The sequence below is a fragment of the Rhinolophus ferrumequinum genome, chromosome X (genome assembly GCF_004115265.2).
Source record: "Rhinolophus ferrumequinum isolate MPI-CBG mRhiFer1 chromosome X, mRhiFer1_v1.p, whole genome shotgun sequence".
In the NCBI taxonomy this organism is placed as follows: Eukaryota; Metazoa; Chordata; class Mammalia; order Chiroptera; family Rhinolophidae; genus Rhinolophus; species Rhinolophus ferrumequinum.
In genome coordinates, this window is record NC_046284.1 from 37,637,449 (window position 1) to 37,659,286 (window position 21,838).

Below are 21,838 nucleotides of genomic sequence, written 5' to 3' on the forward strand. Positions count from 1 at the left end.
GGATACAGAGAGAACATTTTTAATTCATTTGGTTTTGAATTTATATGTCTATATTAGTTTTATCTCTCTGGCCTGGGACATACCCAGCCAGCTGGCAAACTTTTCTAATGAAACTTTGGTTTGGGGGCAGGTTATGTTTGATACAACCAAACACTTCAGTGAAGGAGCTATAAAGAGGAGAGATCAAGAAAGGCTAAAATTACAAGAGCTGGAAGAAGAGAGGAAAAAAGAAAAGAAGAGAGAAGAGGAAGAGGCTGAAAGGTAATGAGTCCAACTTTAACGAAGAGGTTTTTTACTCTTCGTAAAAAGAAGAGTAAAAAAACCTCTTCAAGAGGCTTTTGATTTATGGATTTATCCATTTGGGTGAATGGCTAAACTTGACAGATAACATTGAGGTGGGGAGGGGGCAGGAATTAGTTCAGATTGGAGAACTCCATGGAAGCCTACAGTCTTTCAACTGTGCTGTTACAAAACCAAAATGACAAAAGCAGTTGGAAACAAGAGACTTTAAAAGAAAGTGTTCTTTTGAGGGAGAACAAGTAATGAGGAATAATGGGACTAGCCAGATTAAGCTGTCTGGGAAGAAATGAATAATAATAATAAAAAAGGACCAGAAACTTTTATAGTGAAAATTCTGGCCTACTAAATTAAAAAAAAAAATACCAATTTACTTAAAATTTACCAAATGTCACCTAGCCTGCCAATCTAAAATGTAAAATTAAATCATTTTAGGTCTAGAAAAGGCTTTCTTCCATAGAATGGTTAATATTCAAACTAACCCACAGGCAAGAAGGCATAGATTACTTGGGACTACTTTTCTCATTGGCCTAAGTTCTTTTTTTGAATTTAGAGAGTGTCCATGTTTATGTCTTTGAGCTTATCATTGTTTCCCAGTTTAGGTGCTTGAGACTAGGAAAGGCTATTGGATTGTCAAAGGTTTTCCACGAGGGTACAAATGAGCCAGAACTACAGGGCTCTGAAAACCAGTTTCACCTCCTGGACCTTCCTCTTGCATGTTTATTCTTACAGTCTTTCATGTAAATTATAGCCATTCAAAAAGGGAGATAAAGAGTACCATTCCTGTGCCTCTCACTTTTTTTGGCTGGCAAGGTGATAGGAGTAATTTGAGGTTACGCCTGTGAAACTTGGCCAGAAGTTGAGCCCAGTCAATGTAACTATTTGCCCCACATTTCTAGACTGAACATGCAGTTTAGATAATCCTCCAGCTTTTGGCTAAGTCCTAACTCAGGTAATTGTCCTTTTTTTCCCCTTCCCTATGTTTCTACAAGGGCCTAACCAAAACAGTTTGGATTTTCAGCAAACTGGTTAAAAAAAGCCCCTATTCTTCTAAGCGAGTATGATAGTGTACTGTGTTAAGTAATATGTACCAAGGACTAGTTTTCACCCTTAAAATTTTCTAGTGCCTTGACTTACCTTTATTTGTCTATGTGAAAGCAACTCATGGAAGGTTTTGATCTCAAGAAAAATGAAATCATCACTGTGAAAGTTGATCCAGTAGTCCCTGCTTGTGATTTGAGAAAGTGAGGGCTAGAGGCCCCCTCCTTTGAATTCTATAGTCTTTTTTTCATACTCTTTGTATAAGGTCTCCTGTACATGCTTCTAATTGACCAACTCAGTTATGTGTCTTTCCCCTTTGATGGATGTGGCACAATTTCTTTTATCATCAGTTGTCTCTGTCAGGCCCTGGGGTTAGCAAGTGACAGTCATGGAAACCTAAATGATCTGTTGTTTGTCCATGTCGTACCCCCTGCCCCTCCCCCTCTGCCTGGCAGTGGTTAAAGAGTGGGGAGAAGAACAAATGCCTAATAAATACCTTCTGAAATGTTCACCTTTAATCATTGTCCAGAAAAAGGAAAGAGGAGAGGAAAGCCCAGGAAAAGAGAAGGAAGGCCAGGGTCAGGAGGCGAGCCCTGAAGGAAAGGGACAGACACCGACGAAGGAGGCGGGACAGAGCCAAAGTAGAGGCGCCGCAGGAGCCCAACTCTTCGGAGGAGTGGGAGGAGAGAAAGTTCCTGCTGGTTCAGAGGCGTGTGGAGGCCTTTCGGTTGCTACAGGTGCTCCTGAGGAAAATTACAGTAAGGCTTTTTCCCATTTGTTCATTTTTCAGTTTTGGTAGGTACTGACCTTTCTGAGACAAAAGCCTTCAACTTAAGTAGTCGCCTATTTAAAATCAACTCCACGGAAGACACATTCATTGGGGTTTATTTTCAATAGGCTGATCTCCAATAACCCCAATTATGGGTTCACAAAAGGGATACCCAAATTCTCTCAAGGAGTTTTCTCTCATCCTTGCCATCTAGTGTACACTTTGTGTTGCTAAACTTCATGACGGTTTTACCCAGGGCAGTTTAGCTGGTGTATCTACTTTTCTAAGTTCCTAATGCATGTAACAGAAAATGCCAGGGGGGAAATGGATGGTGTAGGTGTTTGGAAATTTCCAGTTTTGGAAGTTCACCCCCGCACTTACTGACCTTCTAAAGATAACCAGACTCAGCAGATGTCCCGGAGTGAAGGTCAGAAAGGCTCCCAAACTGTTCATTTACAAATCCATATTCAGTGGTTTATAATACAAAGAATAAATGGCATTAGTATTACATATAGCTGACTTAATGTTTATTTGTAGTCTCAGTCATTTTCTCATTAGTGTAGACAAATAAATATAGTGAAATGAGGATCAGAAAAACATCACATTTCCACTTATAATAAGGCTAGCTGGATCTTTTTTAGTTTACTTTAATGACCACTGAGGGTGATTCCTTTTAAAGAATTTATCTCTTTAAATGTGTGTGATGCCTAATTCTTGGTCCCGTTGATACCTTATACTGATTATGCAGTCCCCACATCCTAATCTCAGGTAATGAGTAAACACTGTACTCTGATTTGTGCCAGTTGTCAGTGGGAGTACCATACAAACTCTCCCAGCAGAGTGGGACTGTAGGCAGCACCTTTCACCTGCCCCTTGGTTGTGCAAAGCAGATAGCACCACATATAGAACCGTTGTCATGGCCACATTTTCTACTTAACGTGTTGCTTCTGACTGAGGGCAGGCAGAGACACTCTCACCTGCAATCCACAGAAGCTGGAGTGAAAAACAGAAAGGCAAGTTATCTTCTAAGCAAGTTCACTCTCTTGTAGACACACATTTCACCCACCAGTCTTTCCTTGTTCTAGGATATTCTGGGAGGGCTACAGAGCATTTCTTATTCCTATTGATATCCCCAGTTTGTGAACAAATGAAAAAAGGGTCATGTGCTTTGAAGGTGTATAAACTGTGGTGCCTTCTAACATAAGGATGGGCACAGACCTAGTAAAAGCAGCTCATATTAGACTGACACATTTAATTTTATACCTCCTGTTTCCTCAGTGCAATATTGTTCCTAATTTGCATCTATTCTAGGTGTTATTAGAAACCTCTTCACAACAGTGTCATAAATCCAAATTTTCTTTGAAATTTTTAATCTGTTTGGTTTTCCATGTAAAAATTTTAACCTTTTTCTTTGAAGGAATCCACACAGGAGGTAGATGTTGCAGGCCCTGAAGCTAATCATGATCTGGGGAACACATTGGAAACTCTGAAGAAAAAAGAGTTAAATACTCAGTATCTTCAAAATCAGGAGGAAATGCCAAAATATCGGGTTGTCAATTCAGACAATAAACAAAAACAAAAAATGAAGAAACGAAGTAGGGCTCACTTACGTAAACCTCCCAACTACCATCAGCAAAAAGAAAAAAGATATTCAGCTAGAAAAGAGAAAACTAGAAAATTATTAACTGATGGATATAGTCACAGTTTTGTCTCTGACCAGGATTCCTTGCTAATTACATTAATTCAAGGTCAGCTTCTTGAGAAAAAAGATCTCAGTTCTAATAAATCCTATCCTTCCAAATTATCTGATAGAGACCATTGCAGGAAACAGAAGATCTATGAAACAGATGAATTTATTGACTACCTATTAAACTATTACTACTATAAGACTCCAAAATATGCCTCTGTCTGCCTAGAACCAAGTCACACAACAAGCACATGTCAGTGGCAGAGGTTTGTCCATGCCAAAGGAAATGGATTTCAAATCAATTTGAGAAAGCGTAAGTGTCACTCAACCAGGTTGAGCCAAATGCAAAACCTGGAAAGGAGAGAACAAGTTCAAGAAGATGATTACTGGACAAAGATTTGTACTCAGCATCCTGTGCATAAATCACAAAAGAGAGGAAAAGTGACTTATACCAAAGAATGTATGAAGGAGTTTAAATATCATTGCAAGGGCACAGCCAATGAAGCTGGTGATCAGCTGACCCCAACTCATGGAAAGGGCTATCTGTTGGAAAAGACCCATGCTTACCAGGTCAAAGATTCCAAATCCAGAAGTCAAAGCCAAGTTTCCTCACCCAACAGGTCAGCAGGTTTAGATTTGGAGTTGACAGATTTTTTAGAGGACATTAGTAGTGATTCAGAATGCTTCAGTGAAACCCTTAGCATAAACCAAGAGGAGAAAGAGAAATCTATGGCCCCATACGAAAGCTCCCCAGAAAAAGGATCTCTTGATGCTGATGAAATCATCATTTGCAATCAAGAAATTAGGTCAAGTCAGCAGACCTTGTATTCAAAGTGGAAACATGATAGGAAGGAGAAATATTCTAAATACCAGCTTAGGAAATCAGAAAAGAGGTCCAAGTATGAATTGAGATGTTCATGGCTTAAAGGTAAAAATTCCATGAGAGATGATAAGAGGAACAACAAAAAGAGGGAAATACTAGCCCCCAAATACTTGTCTGATGAAGGCTACTACCACAAATCTAGTTCTAATGACCTATTAGACCGTATCACAAGAAAGAGGAGGAGGATTAGTGATAATATATTTGACCAGAAAGTGAACTATAGGTCCTCTCATGTGCCAATAACATCATCGAGATGTGCTAATGCTTTCTATTTGGGGCATTTTCCCCAAAGAAGAGAGACTCTGTGGAAGTCAGAATATAATCAGGATGCAAGAAGGCTTAAAAGACGTGAGAATTCTACAGATTTCATGCTGACTTCTGGTAATTATATTAGACATAACAGTCAGGAGCTCACTGACTATGGAAGCTATTTAGGGAACAGCTACACTACTTCTTTACATTTTAAAATGTTTTGAAGTTCTCTTAGATCAGGAACATCCTTATTCACAATAAACAATTTTCAAAAATAGCATTTAAAACCAAATACAGCTGTCGTTAACAGTGACAAGAGCAAGAGAGCAAAGCTTGAGCAAAGTCAAATAAAAAACCTTGTTTCTCTTGCCAAAGTATAAAGCATAGGTCAAAATCACTGCAGGTGTGTTGGCAAGCTTTGGAAATATAAAACATCCACTTTCTGAAGCTTGGTAAAACAATGTAATCGCAAAACTTCTTGATCCAAGGACAGACGTTTCTACAGTTCAACTGCAACTTCAATTTGGTACAACAAAGGAGCAAATTAACATCGAGAGGTATTGAGATAGCCCTCTTTGGCCCTTTAGCTGTCACAAGTTGGTCATTTAGTGTCATTTATCTTCAAAGTGGACAACAGTGAATAGATAAGGATCTTTTTACATGTTCTTTGATTTGCTCAGAACACCATGTACAACAAACTTTCCTAAATTTTCATCTGGAAATACCTATAGATAAAAAAAGAGAGACAACAGCTAGAACATATAATAGACTTCTTCATGACTTTTGAAGGTTTCATGAGCACCCATCAGAAGGAAATTAATCTTATTAATATTTTCATAGTACTCAAAGAGTTGTCCTTTTAGAAACAAAGTCTTGGAAGAAGAATCTAGAAGGGGCTCAGATTATCAAGGCTTAAACAGACAGTGGACCATTAGCAGAGTTGTTTTTGAAGAACCCCATGTCATTCCAACCTAGAAAAGCAACAGGAATGAAGTGATGCAACCAGTGGGATTTGCAAAAGGAAATATTGAGAGATACTGGGGCACCAATAATGGCACTTGTCAAGAGAGGACATGACAGTATTCCATTTCAGGTTATGTAATCCTTTCACTCAGGGTTGGGTGACATTAGTTTATGAAAGCCACTGACTATCCCCAAACTGACTTTTATTAAACATTAACAAGTGCCTCCTCAATCCTCAATAATGCCGTGGAGTCAGGAAGAGTCAAAGGCAACACCCATAGTTTTCTAGCTGGGGAAAGTCATATGTATGCAGAATTTGTAAACTCTTGACATAAACAATTTATCTTTTTACCTACTGGTTTTGGACTTATTGAATATGTTTTTAAACTGAGATATTTTATAGATTCATAAAGACTTACATCTTAATGCAGTGCATCTTCTATTGAAAGCTTGGCTGATTCATTCTGCCTTATATTGTATTTAGGACCTCAGGGGCAGTAGGTGAACTCTTTTCCCCAACAAAGCTATACCTGACTTGGCAATTGAAGACATTAATGGGATTAGAATACCAGCAGCAGGAAAAGGTGATTTTAATCCACAGAAGTAGTGGAAGGCAACATTTTCATGTGACGTGATTCATTTCCAATAATCCTAACTTGATAGAAAAGTACCAGTCAGCTGGTACAGCCAAGGTAGGATGCCAGCTAGTGTGGTTGCCCAGAATGAAAAGGCATGATGTATGCTCATAACCAGCCTATTGAGCAACCTGATATCTGAAGAGGCTAAAAAATCTAATTTATGTAAAGTGAGAACCACATATTGTCTCATTGATCTCTTCTAATCACATTTAGTAGAGGTATGTTAGTACATGCAAAAGTTAAGAAATGAACCTAACGTAGCAGATTGTTTATTATTTATAAGATAATAACCAACAAATGATTTCCTGGCTCTCCTGTCTTTAATTCTACTTTCAATTCCAATGACTCTGCCATGGAAACTAAGTTTGGCTTGTCAAATCTGAAAAATTGCTCATGGGGTGAGTGCCTTTTCTATTTTAAGGACTAGCAATGACTATTAATGTTCAAAGTACTGTTGTCCAGAGCAGCAAACTACCAACAGCTTGTATTTTGTCAGACAACTTTCGGGCAACTAGGTATCATTCTCTTCCAATGAGACCCTGCCTCCTTATTTTTTTTTATGTTTCATGCCATTGAAACAAAGAACATTATGGGTTTGTAATGAAAGCAGCTATACTTGTTTTGAAATAAAAATCTCATTTTCTTCTGTCATTTGACAATCTTTTTTTGTAGAGATGTTAAGCATGGAAACAATTTGCTGCTCAGTAACCAGACATAAAAAATGAATTGCCGAAAACAGCATGTGCTCTTTTTTTGATACAATAAAACTGGTGCTAAGTCACATCTATGTATGTGTATATGTGTGTGTGTGTGTGTGTGTGTGTGTGTGTGTGTGTGTGTGTGTGTATATATATATATATATATATATATATATATATATATATATATTTGTGGGTTTTTTTGTTTCTTTGTTTGCTAACTAAATACCATCCTGGGACCCAGAAGAAAGTAAAAATACTGTAGTTTTATGTGTACTTTCTGTACAACTTTGGAATTTTATGTCTTACGGTAACACATTCTAGGTTTGACTAAACCTCTTTTTTTGTGTAGGATTTAAAGGAGGAAAAGAACAATTTATCCCATACTTTTCCAGTGAATAGCTTAGTAAGGAATGAAATAGAACTGAAAATATCGTCATCAATTTCTGTTAACATTGTTATTCTTTGTTGCGCTGTTATTTAAGTAGAGCAAAAGTATTTTCTCATACTTTTTTCTGTCCTATTAAGTAAGCGCCTGAACTTTAAACTTTGTCTTTTTAAGTAGGTGTTTTCATGTTTTTCTTTGTTCTGCTGCTGATAGTGTTCTTAAAAAGCTTGAAATTTGTCAATGTGTTTTTGTTCATTTTGTTTGAATTTCTCAGGTAGAAAGCCATGTAAACTGGTAATTTTGAAAATAAGAACCAAATAAATGTATTTTTATTTGTTGCAAAAGTGTTTTAAAATGTTAACTTTTAAATAAATGCTGTTGATTCCACAGTGGGAGAGGGTAAGTTTCTACATGTAGTATGCTGCCTTGCAGTAACGTTGCTGATCCTTTTTCTCATGTGTTGTTAGAGAAATAATACATATTTAATTTTTCAGATAGATTGAAAATAAAATTGTCATAGTGGATAGTCTTGGTTCATTAACCATATTAATGGCTGGAATGTTGGACATCTACAATAGCATTTTCTATGAAACATGTCTAGTTCCAATATTGTTTCTATGCAACTTTTCCCTTGATGATGCTAATTTATGGGAATTGACAGTTAGAGATCATGAAACCAGTTTTATTTTCATTTTGGATAAATTGAAATTATGATATTGGGACTGAAGTCTCTTCTCCCGTCAGCCAAGGCTTTACCAGGGCTATGGAAAGGTAGCAGAGATGGATGGACTCCATAGAATCTTTCTTCCTTTCAGCACTTGGTGGAAGTATTATAGTGTCCCAAAACAATGTGGGTGTGGGATGGGAGTCTAGTCAGAGAAGTTAAGGGCCTCAGTAATCAGTCTTTGACCATTCGTGAGTTAATTATATTTTCACATGGAATGTACAGAAACTGCCTCTAAATGTACAGAAACGAAGGCAGACTGTACCTTAAAGTCCAATTTGGGCACTTGAGAGCTGAAAGGATCCTTGTTGGGTTCAAAGAGCTCTTTCTGAAACAGCAAATGCTACATGAATGCTTTTTCTGGATTTCAGACTTGTATAAGTGGCCCTCTAAGGTAAGGTGAATGTGACATTATGTAGAGAAGCCACAGATTTGGAGAGACACAGAAATGCTTAGGACCCAGAGATGCTGGTACTGAGAAGTGTCTCTGCAGGGGTTGGATGAAATCAGGTGGGGAGCAAACATATTCTCCTGACACCTCCCCACTGGCCCAAGGTGGTTGGAACAACCCTTCCCTCATCTTCTTGAATGATGCCTTTTACGTAAAATGGCTCACAAATATGTGAGCTGGATTTGTGAAGTTTTTTAGAGCAAGGTCCTGCCTCACAGTAATATCCTTTTACATATAGTCAACACAATGTTGATTTAGTTCTGAGTGGAGGGAAATCAGGGTATTTGGAATAGAAGCTTTAACTAGGCTCTGAATATTTTTGTCTTGGCATCAGACGAAATCTGTTTAACTTTGTTAAAGGAGGAGTCTAATCTTCACATCTAAATGAGATTTCAGGCAGCAAATGTGGCCCAAGCTCTCTCTCCCACCCCTCCCCCAAAGCATATGAGGAAGATAATGCGTAACAGTTTGTTTGGCACAAGACAGACAACTCGAATATTTGTTGAATTAAACCTAGTTGAGGAAAGGGGCATGTTTAAAAACAAAACCAAGGAATAATATGATTTTAAAAAATAAAACACGGCAAAGCTGTGAGGCCTCTTTGGTTCAGGGAGTACATCTCTTGTCAGAAAACTGCCAACAATAAAAAGGCAAAACTCTTAACATTCAGAATGAGATGTCTGTGTTCATACAACTGGCTATATGCAAATCTGGTATCCTTGTTTTGACATGAAGTGAATTAACTTTGCTACTCTAAGGTTTCCTGAATACTTTCCTGATCAGATACATTAAAAACAAAACAAAACAAACCCACAACAAAACCCTGCCTTGGCACTTGCTAACAATGCCTTCTGTAAAATTACCCCTTAAAATCCTTGCTATATATAGACCTCAAATGTGGAGGTCTGCCTTGAGTTTAGAAAGTTCTGATTTAAAGAGGCAGAATTTGACTAGTCACAGAAAGTCAATTCAATTCACCATTTCTCTTTTTTTTTTTTTTAAGATTTTTTTGGAGGGAGCGGGGAATGGGAACAGGACTTTATTGGGGAACAGTGTGTACTTCTGGGACTCTTCCAAGTCATTTGTTGTCCTTTCAGTCTTAGTCGTGGAGGGCGCAGCTCAGCTCCAGGTCCAGTTGCTGTTGTTAGTTGCAGGGGGTGCAGCCCACCATCCCTTGCAGGAGTCAACCGGCAACCTTGTAGTTGAGAGCCCACCCTCCAACTGAGCCATCTGGCTACCGGGGAGCTGAGCGGCAGCTCACTGACTTCATTCTAGTTGCGGAGGGTGCAGCTCGCTGGCCCATGTGGGAATCAAACCGGCAGCTCTGTTGCCCAGAGTTTGTGCTCTAACCAACTGAGCCACCTGTCCGCCCCAATTCACCATTTCTTAACAAGACAAGCTGGTATTTGGTTTGTAGTGTGAGGCATCTGAAGTTTTGGCCCTTGTTTCTTTTGGAATACAAAAATCACTCAAAAGTAAAACTCTCAGTATTAAGATAAAGTAAAATGATTGAAACTGGTTCTTAGATTAAAGTTTTAAAATAAAACCCACCACACTACACTGGGTAAAACCATTTTATTAACTGACCAAAGCACTTCATTTTGTTTTCTGATTTGAGGTAAAACCATTAAACACGGTTCACAAGAAAATACAATGAAAATATTATTCAACTACAAGAGTTTGAAACCTCACTAGTTGTTCATATACTTTTACAAATTCATATAACTGTACAGTCTACTTAAGCTAAGTTTATTGTTAACCAAAAGACCAATATCAAAGACCTAGACACTTGACTACTACTCTTGCAGTGACTATAGTTTTGCGACAACAAAAGACAACTGCTACCTTATGAATATACTTCACTTCTTCAAAAACCACTTGGCTAGTGATATGTACTGCTTCCTGTCTTCAGGGGTGTCTGTGAAGGTTCTCAGGAGAGCAAACACCTGTTCTACATGCCCCTCTCATGTCAGATCATGTAAAATAACCATTGCCCCACCATGAATATGGGGATTGGGAAGATAGTCCTACAGTCTTCATGTATTTAGGTTTTTAGGCAAGCCAGTTGATTTTTTCCCCAAAGCTTTCTTTTGAATATTCAGATCTGGTTTTAATCCTTACTACAGGTTACTATGTTAGTGGGGGTGTCTGAGGGTCTGAAGGACAATGATGCTGTCTCAAAACATTTAATGTATTTCTTCCAACTAAGCCCAGCTTTGAAATTTCATTTTGTTACTGGACACCTTTGTTTAATCAATACTAAAGCCTTTGGGATACTGCAGATTTGCTTTAGAGGTAGATAAAACAGAAATCACGCAGCTAAGTCAATTGAGAAATAAGGAATTTGCTGTCTTTCGAGAATATCATGACTAAAAGTTGATCTGTTGTTCTTGGTGCTTGAAGGACTTTGCACATTTTACATTTTTATCTGTTTTGGGGAAATACCCAAGTCTTACCTGTCTCTCAGAAAAACAAATTTAAATTCAGCCTGTAATAACTACAGATAGAAGAAAAACAGTACTAACATTTGTATTACGGCACTGCAGTTCACTTTTCTGGATTTGTGACACAAACATATCATGCATTCTAAGACAGAAGTTAATTTTATCAGGGTCACTAGTGATGTTAATTTAAAAAATTTACAGCAAGTTCAAAACTTTTCTAAATATTGAAATCACCATGTTTTAAAGACAGACTGGAATGTTACAAATGATTCTGCAAAATACAAAAATAGATATGCTTCCACTGAATGCTTTAATCATTTTTCCGAGCTCTCTCATCTTTTGGTTCGTCCTCATCTGAGTACACGGTGGGCTCCTCCCCCTCCTTCAGCAGTTTGCCCACGTGATGATACTTAACTAGAAGTAGACAGGAAAACACAAATGGTCATTCTCATGCTTGACAGGAAATCACATTTCATGTTAAAGCATTTGAGGCCTACAATCTACACAGCAATGTGTTGGGCTTCTGAGTTTTGATTTTTGTTCCAAAAGATGCATTAGGGCTGATTGTCTGGCTAGGTCTTATTTTTGGGGAAACACGGTAGTGATGTCTGACAATAAGTATGCACCGAGTGTCCAGACGAGCTGTGTTTGTGCTTAAGTTTAGAAGAGCAGGGGCTTGTTATGTGTTAGTGAGAAGGGTTTCAGAACACTTCATGAAAGAAGGATATGCTTTGGAAAATGTGTAAAGGATTGGGGGGGGGGAATTTCCAGAAAATGAAAACACCACACACAAAAGCATGCAGGTGAAACTGAATGTATCTGGGGAACAATTAAAGAGCCCAAGTTTGTAGGAGTAGAGTAAGAATAAGGTTGGCTGAGCAGTGTGGGGAAATAAAAAAGATGTGGAAAGCCAGTCTGAGGAGTTTGGACTTATCCTATAGGTGACAAAGAGCACTGAAGGTTTATGACAAAGGAATGACAAGATAAAATAGTGCTTTGGCAACGATGGTTATCACTGTGGTATTGAGGGCAGATTACAGTAAGGAGAGAGCAGGAACAGAGTGACCAGGAGGCTGATGGGCAGATCCACATGTGAAGGAACAAGAGCCAGGAGTAGGGGGGTGTCTGTGGGAGTGGAAAGGAAGAATATGAGATAATTTAAAGAACTGAAAACAAGAGTTAATGAAGTGAAAACTGGAGATTACATGGACTGAAACAGGGACTCAGGAGAGGGAGCCACTCTGTCATGTGACAGAAGATTTAGTACAAGGAATGGAGAAGTGAAGTTAGTATTGGCAAGAAGCAGGTCCCTGGAAACCTTTTAGAAAGTTCAATTGAATTGTGGGTCTTCTAGAAACTGTATTGTAGGGAGGAAAGAGGTATAGAGAGGAAATGAAGCAGTGGATAGAACAACCACTTACTAGGTGGTTATTTGACAGTGAGAAGGAGGGAATGATAATAATCTAGTAGATGGAGAGGATAGATAGCAGATGAAATTTGTCTCCAACATGAGGATAAAGTTATATATAATTAAAGGAAGTGGTAAAGGAGGCAGGAGAGCACTGGAGATATTGGGGAAAACAGATTTAAGAGAATAAACCAGAATGCAAGACTTGAGAAGGGATGGAGCTAGCAAACCACCACCAAAATGGTTTGTATCACTGCGGCCAAGCTACTGCAGGGTTAATCATCTCAGTGTCAGAAGCCAAGAGGGCAGAGCCTTCTCTTTCCCAGTATGGGTGGGAATTAGAGGAGTACCCAATCTGTCTAACCAGGTAACCAGAGTGGCTTTTGTGTGAAATAATCGCCAGAAACAATGGGAACTTCCCTATCTGAACATATTATAAAGGTCCCTAAGGGCGCTGGGGACTGTGCAAGACAAATAAAAGCCATGGTGCCTGAGAAACCTGCCTTAAGGAAACCTGCCACACCAGCCCTGAGTGTAGTTGGTTTCACAGCAGTATTTGGGGTTAGCCTTAGTTTAAGCAGGGAAAACCCACTTTTTACCCCACCGATGAAGGCAAGCCCTAGAAAATAGAGCTTTGTAAGTTGTAAGTTACAACTCATTGGTTTCATATAGAAGACTCTATTGTTACAAAGGCATCTGGAGGATGAAAAAAATGAGGGACTATGTTAGATAGCTAATTATGTTTTTCAACTAAAAAGACTTGCCTCTAGACTTGAAAGCTATAGTCTGCTTAGGATCCAAACTCTAAAGGTAGAGCCATCTCTGCCTAATTATTAACCCAGAACTCTCTCTGAAGTGTTAATTTCAAGGAAAATGGTTGAATTTACCCAAAAGTAATATTTAACTGATTATAGGGAACAGAAAACCACATTTTGAATGAAAAATCTTCCTTAAAGAAATGATCGTGGTTTTTATATACTATTTCAAAGCCGGGAAAGATTATCATTCAAATTCTTAGCAATGAAATATTGCTAAAGGGATAAACACTTGGGTTTGACAAAAGCCAGTTCCTCAGACTTTGAAATTAACCTCAGCCCATAGCAGACGGCAGGAAACAAGTGTTTCTTTTTTCTCTTTTTAAAAATGCAGACACCATTGTTGCTGGGAAGATTATAAGCATCATTTGTAGATGAAGTCTATAGTTAGGCTCAATTAAATTCAGAGAAGCTGTTCTGTAGAATACAAGTCTCCCATTCTTCAACAAAAATGTGGGCTGCTTATAAACGGCAAGTTCTACAAGTAAGGACTTATGACAACCCTTTTCTGTAGCTAAAATGGCTGCTCTCTTTCCCCCTTGCACCAAGCACCAAATCCTAGTGTGGAATCTATGCAAACCTCTCAAATCCAAGTTTTCATAGAGGATGAGCTAAAAATTGGTATGCAGTCATGGCAAGTGACTCAGCACTTCTGCAACTATTTCAAACCATGAACTTGATCTGTCTAAGATTCAGAAGCCAATGAAAGTGCTCCCAAGTTTCAGGCTGTTTGGTAATAACTATTGGACTGCCGTGAATCCCATTACTGGTCACAATTTGATCTAGACACAATTTTAAAAAATGCTTACAAGTGAACTGAGAGTCCCAGTCACTCAGGGTCTCCTGCTGGGCAGGAGTGAGGTCAGAAAGGTCATCGTACTCATCCTTCAGGGCTTCCTTATCCAGGCAAAATGTGGCGAGGCCCCTGGATGCATCTCTTCCCGCAAAGACTCCATACGGCCCCTCTTTTAAAGACAAAACAAAACCAAAGACCAATTCTTTATTAGACAGTCAAGTTCTCTGTTGTTCATGCACAGAAAATGGCTTCCTTACCCATCAACATAGAAAGCCCTCTTTTGGAATACCCAATTCCATTTGGAAAACGTAAGTGATGTTGATACTTTAATCATTATGTAGTGGATAGTAAAAGATCTGTTGTTATTAAACTTTTAGTGGGAGATGAGGGTAAGGGGGATCAAATATATGGTGATGGAGGGAGAGCTGACTCTGGGTGGTGAACACACGGTGTGATTTATGGATGATGTGGTGCAGAATTGTGCACCTGAAATCTATGTAATTTTGCTAACAATTGTCACCCCAATAAATTAAAAAAAACCAAACTTTTAAATAACTAAAACTAAATCAAAATGTTATACATTATAATTAATTTCCTGTGATTTTCAAATAGCTAATAAAAAGGCCATAAAAGACTATTGCACCCATCCAGGTAATAATGGGTCCACAGGTCAGAATTCAGTTTTAGGACATTGAACCCAAAGCCTGGCTCTGTTCTGGGCACCTGGGCTACACCAGGGAAAGTTATGGTTTCTTAAGATAATAAACACTAAGGTTTTAGTAAATGAACTAAATGCATTCTAATATGTTTTAATGAGTCAAACATATCGTATAGAGATTTTTGGTTGTGAGACTGTATTAAACATTAACATGTGGCACCTGCAGGAGAAATCATTTTATAAGAGTATTAGAAATCTATCCACATGTTACATAATCTTCACTGTCAATAAAGAGATAGCACAGAGATCAGCTCTATCACTGTTTTTGGTGGCCTTGAAGAACAGAAGACTAAAAATCCTAAAACTATCATGGGAAATAAAGGCTCAATCAATATCCCAAACTAATTCTATAAAACATTAGAATGCTATTACATATATTATACTGAACTTTTGTCTAAGAGAGCAGTGACTTATTCTGTAGGTACTTAAAGTGGATGTTTATACTTATTTAAATATTGCACAAATACATAAAAAGAATCCAGTGTACTTTAAACAATGTGTGTTTCCCCAAAGGCTGACTGAGTAGCAACCCTGACATTAAAAAGTTTGTAGGTAACCACTATGTCAAGTATGAAAATGGGTCAAGTTTCAATATGGCCTGGTCACCTGCAACCTCAATCCACCAGGCTTTTTTCAAATTAGATTAACTTTAAGATCAACTTTTAAATGTTATCACCAGAATATTCACTCCATGGAATGTAAACTCCATGAGCCGAGATTTGTTTTTTGTTGTTGTTCACTGCCATAGCCCCAGCACCTACAAAAGTGCCACGCATAGAATAGGCACTCAAATGTATAATTCTTAGGAATCCTTTGTAACATGAAGTATCCTTTCCACATGATGTCATACATTCATGGTATCACGGGCTTATAGTGCAGGGGAGAGACTAAGAGTGGGCCATCCTTATGATTTTAAAGAGGGACAACTACTGTGTTTCCCCGAAAATAAGACCTAGCCGGACCATCAGCTCTACTATGTCCTTTGGAGCAAAAATTAATATAAGACCCGGTATTATATTATATTGTATTATATACCCGGTCTTATTTTATTAATATAAGACCAAGTCTTATACTAATTTTTGCTCCAAAAGACACATTAGAACTGATGGTCTGGCTAGGTCCTTTTTTTTGGGGAAACACGGTAAGGCCCACAGAGAACAATGCTTTGCACTGGGTCACACAGCTAGTCAATGATCCAACAAGGGCTAGAACCCAGGTTGCCTGACTCCCAGTTTTGTGCTCTGTGCACAGGCCTACATTCCTCTCAATGACTTTGCAAACTACAATCATATGATGATGCCTCATGCATGTGTTTTGACAACTTTATGATATAGCTCAGTAATAACAGGTATTTACACGATTATGTTTATTGATAATGCCTCTAGGTGTGCCGCTGTAAGTGACAATACAGGTGTGGTTTTTAAATTATTTTGACAGTTACATGTCTGCATTAAGTAGGTCTATTAAATGATCCACAAGGAAAAACTGCTAAGTGAGAGATCCTTAAAAATTTTAACATATCTGATTTTTTTGAGTCAGACTGGGAGACTAAGACAAAGCAGAAGTGGGAATGGCCAGATTGCTGCCTTCTATACTCTTCCAGAGCAGCAGGGAAGAGAACGCTGTCAATGTGGAAACGTTCCCTGAGCTCCCTGATTTTAGAAGAGTCCATATTGGAGGAGTTAAAATAAAATGTCTTCCACCTCCTCTGCAAATACTCTTTAAAGCAGAGCTTTCCAAACCTGGCCTGGGGAAGCATGTTAAAAGTGCAGATTCCAGGTGATCTCCCCCAGAGACTCTTCCGTTGTTAAGGTGATTAGGCCAGAGTCAGTAGGTTAACTCATTTGCATCAGGTGATTCTGATCCAACCAGGCTTAAAAAAAAGCCACATCACTAAGGCACCTTCAAGCCTGCCTCCTCCAACAGCTCAGCAGTCATCCATCCACCCCTCATTTCATTATCCTGAATCCCCACACCCAGCAGCCTTCAGAGTCCTACCCCTTTTGTTTCTCAGGATCCTCCCACTTCTCCCTCCCTCCATTTTAATTTTTTTTTTGGCTTCTAGTCCTTTCTCTCCTGATGTAGTTTAAACTACTATATTACCTCCTCATGTTGCTACATTCCCATTGTCCACCACATCCAGCCTTTATTCCTCCTTCAACCAGCTCCCTTCCTCCTACGGAACCTCCCTTGTTCAACTTCCATCTTTTCCCAGTCCGCCACACACAGCGCGCGCACACACATGCCACACACATACCTGACACATGCCACACTCCAAGCACGCGCGCACGCACACACTGCCCGACAAGCCACATACACTGACAATGCACACAGAGCGCACACTCACATCATTCACCCCCACGCACGATGCGTCTACCTGCTGGTAATCCCTTCTCCCACACCCTCACATCCGACCAAGGCTACTCCTGGCGTCATCGGCCTTCACGTCCTCTCCAAGGCTGGATCTCCCTCCTCCAGACCTCCACCCATGCCTCCCTCAAGACACCCACATTTCCTTTCTTCAGCCCAACACCGCACCCTCCTTTCAGGCAACCTCAAACCTAATACCTTCGAAAATCCCCCAACACTGCGTTCTGCTGTGCCCCCTAAACGTTTCCAGACTCGCGATTTTATCCACCCACCCCGGCTTAAGGGCATCAGACTCTCCACCCCTTATCCCCGCGTTAGCGGCGCGAGGCCGGGAATCTGCGTCTCCCACTGGCCCGCAACCCTTCTAGAGCGTCCCTTGCCCGCGGTGGGAGCCGTCGGGCCATCACCGCCTGCCCGCCCTCACTGGCTCGTCGCCATTCTTCCCCCCGGGGACGCTCTGCTCCCCCCTCAACCCTCCCGGATTTTGCCCCGTGCCGGGGCCCCTTCCTTTGTCTCCGCGTCCCCAGGGCGGGCCGCCATACCGGGCCCGTAGAACTTGCGACCTTTGGTCACATCGAACACCTTGCCGTTGATGGCCATGAGTATGCGCGGGTCCTGGACGCCGTCAAAGCGCCGCAGCTCGGCAGGGGTGAAGTCGCGCCGCTTAAGGCGGGGCAGCGGGGGCGGCTCGTCGTCGTCGCTGTCGCTGCTGGCCGCCGGCTGGTCCCCGCGCACGATCTTGTAAAGCAGGAAGATGCAGAGACCGAGCAGCAGCAGGTTGAGCGGCGACATGAAAATCTCGTTCAGCAGCCCGCCCTCCATCTCGTTCGGGTCAGCGCCCGTCGCCACCACATCCTCGGCAGCCATGATCACTGAAGCAAAGGTTTGAGCTGGGTGGGGAGGGCTCCGGAACTCGCTGCTTTCTCCTCCCTCTCCGAGAGCTAGTGACGCCTGAGGATCTGCGGACAAGGACTAATCAGGGGAGGAGGCGGGGGAAAATGGGCGGAGCCTCCAGCCCCTCCTCTCCCGCAGCCGCTGTTGCGCGCGGCCCGGCTGAGTCCCGCCCCGCCCAGCCCAGGGCCCCCATCTTCCTGTGGATCGTAGCTCCCTTCCCCCAGCCAGATCCGGCCTTCCAGCCAGAGAGATCGCTGAGTCCACCCCTCAGTTCCACCTGCTTGGCCCAGGTCCCCACTAGACGTAATCCTCACGCCAACTGGCTCACGGCGACGCAGGGCGTAGCCCTACTCCGCACCCCGCTTGCTCCTGGCGCAAAGACCCCCTTGGAGAGCCTTGGTTCTGCTAAGCTCTGTCTGAGACCCTCTGTCACTTCATGCCCACCAAACACCGACTCCATTTCTCTTGCTTCAGGCTTCTCCGTCGCCTCAATTTCGAAGCCTCATCTTTCCCCGGCCATACCCCAGGGCCTCCAGGCTTTCTTGGAAGACAGGAAATTTACTCCTCGAGCTCCTTTTTCCACCTTTGAGACCCAGCCTACCCATTTTCACCTGAGGAACCCCTATTCGCTCTCATGACGACACTTCTCCAATCTCCCCCCGCCCCAGACGCTGTGGGGTGAACACCCCCGGGATAGCTAAAGTCAGTGTACAGGCCCCCATCTGACAACTCCCCCCCAAATCTGGGAAAACGATCAGATTGCGCGATTTACTATGGGTTCTTTCTCAGAAAACTAAATCCTTTTGCGATCACTGATTTGCTCAGTCCCAACGCATCAGCAAGCAACATTCTGTTGTGCTTTTTTTCCCTCTCAGAATAATGAGAAAAGTTTCTTTGACAGCTTTCTATTTGAAGTCTATCGAACGACGCTTGGCAGTCATAATAACCCTGTGCTGAAGCCCGGACGAAGGCGGGAGTTTGGAAGGATCCTAGTAGATTTGGTTCCTTTCTTTCCTAGGTATTTCATCCAGCCTTTGGTGTGCTAGCCGGCTGCACAGGAGCAGGTCTTATGGAGGAAGGGCTGTCTATACCCTTTAGAGTCTTAATCTGGCTGCCTCTTTATTGTGGCAGGGGGAGGGGAGCCGAAGAAAAGGTGGTGGGGGGGGGGGATAATTAAAACCAAGCCATGCCAACATCTGCAGCCCAGAGCTGTACTTTTCCGTGAGGAATTCTGTTCGCTTGCACATAACTTACTCCCCCTCCCAACAAGCAGGCTTCTTACTTCAGAATTCTGAAAATTTCTGGCACAAACAGCTTCCATCCCTGCCCCCATCCCATCTTCTTAAATCCTTTAAAAATGCATGTGAGCTGAACAATCTTTAAATCTGCCCACGCATTTTTTTTCACAGATCTAAATTTACGATAAGCTGAAATGGTCGTTTTAGATCATTTGTCAAACTTCTTCAATTTAATCAAGGGAAAACAGGCTCAAAATCAGCTGTACTTAGGATCTAATTATCTTTTTAAAAAATTGTATGGCCAAGACAGTTTTACAAACCAACAAACTTGTGAAAAATATTTTCATTTGTAACCAATATAATAGACAAAGGGTTGATATTTTTTAAGACCTCATTTTAATTGACAAGAAAAATCCAGAAGACTCTAGATAATAAATGGGCAAAAATAGAAATAGGTAGTACACAGAGGAGGGGATACTAATGGTGGATAAGTATATGAGAAGTGTTAAGTCTCACTAGCAATAAAAAATGGAGATGGAAGGAGAACTGACTCTGGGTGGCGAACACACAATGTAATTTATAGATGATGTGATACAGAATTGCACACCTGAAATCTATGTAATTTTAATAACAATTGTCACCCCAATAAATTTAAAAAACAATTAAAAAAAAGAAAAAAATGGAGATACCGCTGTCATGCTCAACGTTCCTATAAGAAAGATAAAAGCAAAAAAAAAGGATGGTATACAATGCTGGCAAGCGAGTGGTGAGACTCTTGTCATACCGTTGGGAGGAGTAAAAATTGGTATAACCTTTTGTTATCCATAAAAATATTTTCTATCAATTAATCCCACCTCTAGAAGTCTGCTCTTTCATCCAGTAATTCCACTTCTAGGAATCTATCCTAAGGGAACACTTAGAAATACAGACAAAAATTTTATTACTGAGATGCTCATCAGAGAATCATTTTTAATATGGAAAAACTGGAAATAACATGAATGTTCAATTTCAAGAAATACCTAATTAGTCGAATTCAATTGTGACAGAACTATTAAATGGTGTATGATACAGTCATCCAAGTATTATCATGACATGGGAAAATACGTGTATTTATGTTTTAATCTTAAGCAGCAAAACAGGATACAAAACTATATACAGTATGAACTCAACTATGTAAAAAAAACCCCACAAAAAATGAGTAAGCGGTAGCACGAAAGGAAACATGCTAAAATGTTAACTGTTGGGATTGTTACTTCCTTCTTTATTCTTTTCCACATTTTCCACAATAAGCACATGCCCTTTTAACTTCGGGGAGGAAAATGGTTTATTATTCCTTTTCTGAAAAAAAATGTAGAATGGTAATACATGTTTACTATAACAAACTTTATATGTACGTGTATAAAGTAAAAAATGAAACTCATCTCCCTCTCCCAACTCTCCAAACAATCTTTAGATCCGGCCTGCACATTAGCAGTTTGGTTTATATTCCTGTAGACATATGAAACACAGACACAGACACACACACACACACACACACACACACACACACACAGATTTTTACTTATAAAACTGGGGAATTCTTTATTTGTATTTTTAAATTACAGTTGACATTCAGTATTATATTCGTTTCAGGTATATATCTTAGTGGTTAGACATTTATATAACTTCTAATGTGGTCCACCCAATAAGCCTAGTATCCATCTGGCACCATACATAGTTATAAAAATATTATTGACTACCTTCCCTATGCTGTACTTAAAATAATAAATGATTCATCAGTTTTTTTCTAATAAAGAGATACAAAGTAAAAAATAAGAATAAGCCATTAGCTCCCACCCAGATAACCCCTGTTGGAATTTTTTAAAAGTCATATTCATTTAAGGTGAAAAAATTCAAACTATGGGAAGATACAAAAGGTAAATTAAAGCCCCTTTCCCCACCCCTGATTCTCTCTCCTCAAAGGTAACCACTATTAAAAGTGGGGGATATGTCAGACAGAGACAAATACTGTATGATAGCTCTTGTACGAGATCTGACAATTAAGTTCGCAAACTTGACACTGTGTGCTTACATTGGCAGCACTGTACAAACAGCTCGGTAAGGTTTCATAACTTTGGTATGTCAGTGTCTCGCAGCTGTGTTTGTGTTGACGTGTGGCGGTGTCTTGCTGAGTGGCGTTCATTATTGTTGTTGTGTGTTTTTGTGTGCTGTTGCGAGAATGTCTGAGCTTGAATTAGAACAATGAACAAACATTAAATTTCTTGCTAAACTTGGCAAGAGTGGAAGTGAAATCAGGGACATATTAGTCCAAGTTTATGGGAATAATGCCATGAAGAAAACAGCAGTGTACCAATGGATTAAATG

At 40.3% G+C, this 21,838-nt stretch overlaps 2 protein-coding genes across 3 annotated transcripts in view; one reads left to right on the top strand and one right to left on the bottom strand.

Moving 5' to 3' along the window:
- LOC117014569 (A-kinase anchor protein 17B) overlaps positions 1 to 7,334 on the top strand; it is a 29,227-nt gene extending 21,893 nt beyond the window's left edge. For both annotated transcript variants that reach the window (XM_033093011.1, XM_033093780.1), the window contains exons 3-5: positions 131 to 261; positions 1,868 to 2,096; positions 3,525 to 7,334. In XM_033093011.1, the coding sequence (XP_032948902.1) occupies positions 131 to 261; positions 1,868 to 2,096; positions 3,525 to 5,153 (1,989 nt within the window). In that variant the 3' untranslated portion in view covers positions 5,154 to 7,334. The remainder of the gene's footprint in view (positions 1 to 130; positions 262 to 1,867; positions 2,097 to 3,524) is intronic.
- Positions 7,335 to 10,347: 3,013 nt separating this feature from the next.
- On the bottom strand, positions 10,348 to 18,309 carry PGRMC1 (progesterone receptor membrane component 1). Its single transcript, XM_033114886.1, has 3 exons — positions 17,885 to 18,309; positions 14,268 to 14,423; positions 10,348 to 11,649 (listed from the first exon to the last, which is right to left on the bottom strand). The coding sequence occupies exons 1-3, from the start codon at positions 18,207 to 18,209 to the stop codon at positions 11,546 to 11,548; spliced, it is 585 nt and encodes a 194-aa protein (XP_032970777.1). The 5' UTR covers positions 18,210 to 18,309; the 3' UTR covers positions 10,348 to 11,545.
- Between the last annotated feature and the right edge of the window lie 3,529 nt (positions 18,310 to 21,838).

Coding starts and splice junctions, on each gene's coding strand:
- PGRMC1 (XM_033114886.1), bottom strand. CDS start 18,209: ATGGCTGCCGAGGATGTGGTGGCGACGGGCGCTGACCCGAACGAGATG. Junction 14,424..17,884: donor TCGCAAGTTCTACGGGCCCG/GTATGGCGGCCC, acceptor TGTCTTTAAAAG/AGGGGCCGTATGGAGTCTTT. Junction 11,650..14,267: donor CTGGGACTCTCAGTTCACTT/GTAAGCATTTTT, acceptor GTCTACTTCTAG/TTAAGTATCATCACGTGGGC.